This window comes from Primulina huaijiensis, chromosome 4 (genome assembly GCF_012295235.1).
Source record: "Primulina huaijiensis isolate GDHJ02 chromosome 4, ASM1229523v2, whole genome shotgun sequence".
NCBI classification, from domain to species: Eukaryota; Viridiplantae; Streptophyta; class Magnoliopsida; order Lamiales; family Gesneriaceae; genus Primulina; species Primulina huaijiensis.
The window spans coordinates 23633850-23636733 of NC_133309.1; the positions used below are offsets into that span (position 1 = coordinate 23633850).

The 2884-nt window shown below is 32.4% G+C and overlaps 1 protein-coding gene across 1 annotated transcript in view; it reads left to right on the plus strand.

Moving 5' to 3' along the window:
* LOC140974788 (GDSL esterase/lipase At1g74460-like) overlaps positions 1-428 on the plus strand; it is a 1924-nt gene extending 1496 nt beyond the window's left edge. The window contains exon 5 of the mRNA XM_073438276.1: positions 53-428. Coding sequence (XP_073294377.1) covers positions 53-282 — 230 coding nt within the window. The 3' untranslated portion in view covers positions 283-428. The remainder of the gene's footprint in view (positions 1-52) is intronic.
* Positions 429-2884: the final 2456 nt, after the last annotated feature.

A 2884-nucleotide genomic window follows, 5' to 3' on the forward strand; every position in this document is an offset into this window, starting at 1 on the left:
TATATATATTATATCAATGTTATATGTTATAATATTTTCGCATTGACTCTAGGGTTTAGCAACTCGGATTCTCCATGCTGCTCCTTCGGTAAGATTCGACCAGCGCTAACGTGCATCCCGGCATCATCACTGTGCAAAGATCGAAGCAAGTATGTGTTCTGGGACGAGTATCATCCATCGGACGGGGCTAATCAGCTTATTGCAAACGAGTTAATCAAGAAACTTGGATTCGAACCCGTAAATCAGACGGATCCTTCGTCTCCCTCACCATCTGGGAATTGATTAAGCAATCATTTTGTTTGTTATATGAGCTACTTAGCTTTTTGACAAATAGAGCTATAATTTTCTTTTTTTTTTTCGGTAGATTGGCTGTGACTGAAATGTTAGAGTAGGTGTCCAGCGAGTCAACTTGTTGCTTAGACTTGATTGATTCTTATGTAAAAAAAAATATTTATTTTAAAAATATTTTATGGTTTTATCCAATTATTATATTTACTTTATCTGTATACTCATGCAAGCTACATAAATAAAGTCCTTGAATATACAATAAGTACCACAAGGTTTGTAAGGATGTGTACCGTATTATCGTAAATCATCTTTTGATTAGCGATAATTCATGAGAGTGTTATGTGATGACGTGTATAAAGTATATTATTGATGATGAAAGTAAGAAATGTGTTTGTAATAATGAAATAATTGAATAGTAACTGATTTGTGTTTGAATGATGTGCTGAACCGAAATCGAAAAGTGACACATTTTGCGGTTTTCAGCATAATTATTTGAGTATTAGTCCAAATGAAATAAAACTAATTTCATTGAAAAGTTAATATATAGTACAAAAACTTTCATGTTTGAGTTTTGTCCAAATCCATTTGGAAATAAGGGCAAAATCATCCCGAAGTGTAACGTGTGCATTTCAGTTTCTACACTGACACATTTTGGAAGAATGAGCGTACCTCTCGTATCCGATATCCAAATTGAATGAGGTTGGTGGCAAATGAAAGCCAAGACATAGATAGATCTACAATTTTCATTTTGACCACGTTTGCTAAATTAGAACCAAGGATGTTGGGCAGAATGGCTCGTGCTTGAGCACGATATTTTACCACTTGAGCGCGGCACAACTTGTATCCGGAGGACAGAACACTCCGTGCCCGAGAGCGATATTTAACGCTCGAGCGTGGCACAAAGTGCAATCAGAGGGCAAAACATCTTGTGCTCGGACGCGAGATGTTACCGCCCGAGCGCGAGATCGGTGAGGGATAAGAACAAATTGCTGTTACGTTTTTCTTCATTTTCCTTTCATCAACTTCGAGAGACAAACGAGGGAATATATTTTATATCGTACGAAATCACCTCGATACGCTATCCAAACACGAAACTAATTATATATTTGGAATCATCGCGTCGAGAGCTTTCTTTGGAGGTAAGTTTATTCTAGTTTCAGCACCTTTAATTATTGAAGTGTTGGAACAACATGTAAGTCGAGATCCATATATGTAGTAAAACAACCGACAAGAAACTCGTGTTCAAAGTCGGAATTGAATTATGTTGTGATTTCAATTTGATATGAAATTTCAAAGTTTCAAAAGATATTTGAAACATTAGTAGACCAAATCAAAAAAAAAGTTTAAGCATTTTTTTCCTTTATTATACATCAATGTCACTTGAAATTTTTATAATTAGTGACACAATCATTGAATTTATTGACGTGGCCGCCTACCTTCTTATTAATTAAAGTGAAGTTGTGAGTAAAAATTGGATTGTATTTTTACTATTTCGCTGGACATTTTAATAATAATTTTTAGATGCATTTTTTTATGACGGGAGGCGCAACCGTTATATATTAGGTGTACGTTATGTAAGTTCTCGGGCACAGTAATTTACAAAACACATAATCGGGTAAATCACACTAGAAAAGCCTAGTACGACAAATTCGACCAAGAAAATATTAGTAGACAGAATCGAAATCGTGATCATTTGCCTTTATGTTTTGTGGATAAATAGGCTGAAGACAATAAAGGAGTGTTTGCAACATCTAAAGAAAAATGATTCTTCACTTTTCACTTTAAAAAAATTCTATTTTTTGTATTTTTTTAACATCAAATTTTATTTATGTTTCTGCTCCGTTTAATTCAAAATTAGAAGCTGGTCTTATATTCATGATGATTCTTCAAAGACGATTCTGATATTTTGGTGAATAAATGAAATTTTTTCTAGACATTAATTCTCATATTTATCAAACACTCAATCATAAAAAAAATTCAATTTTTCACTTTTATTTTCAAACAATACTTAGTACTCATTTCTGATTTTTGTTCATTTCTCCAAAATCAATAAATTTAATAATTATTTTTCTAAAATCATAATCTTTTGCAAACAATCACTAAACATACGAAAAACAAAAGTTTCATTGGTTAGGTATATTTCAAACCCAATATTTTATTGGGCCAGTTATGGGTCGCCTAGTTCATATTTATAGCTCTAGCACGAGGCCAACGATGTGCTACCAATATAATAATATCTTCTGCTACCAATATTTTAAATTTCGACATTTCATTACTAATAATAATAATTTGGTTAAAATTTTCGGTAAAGTATGTGTGAAACATGTGAACATATGGTCCAAACCATTAATGCATTCACATGCAATTAAGAAGATGTGCGATAAAGTTGAAAGCAAATTCAATTGAGAATCTCAATTCTCAAGTTTATCTATTCTCCTAATTATTTCTAAAATATTTGTGAGGTGTTCAACATCTGTATTAAGAGAGTGTGTATTATCTTTAGAAACATAGTGAGTGTTTATATATCATAAAATATTATAGTAGAATTCTTTCCATCTTACTTGTGGTGCACTAATAATTTTTAGAGTTTTTCATG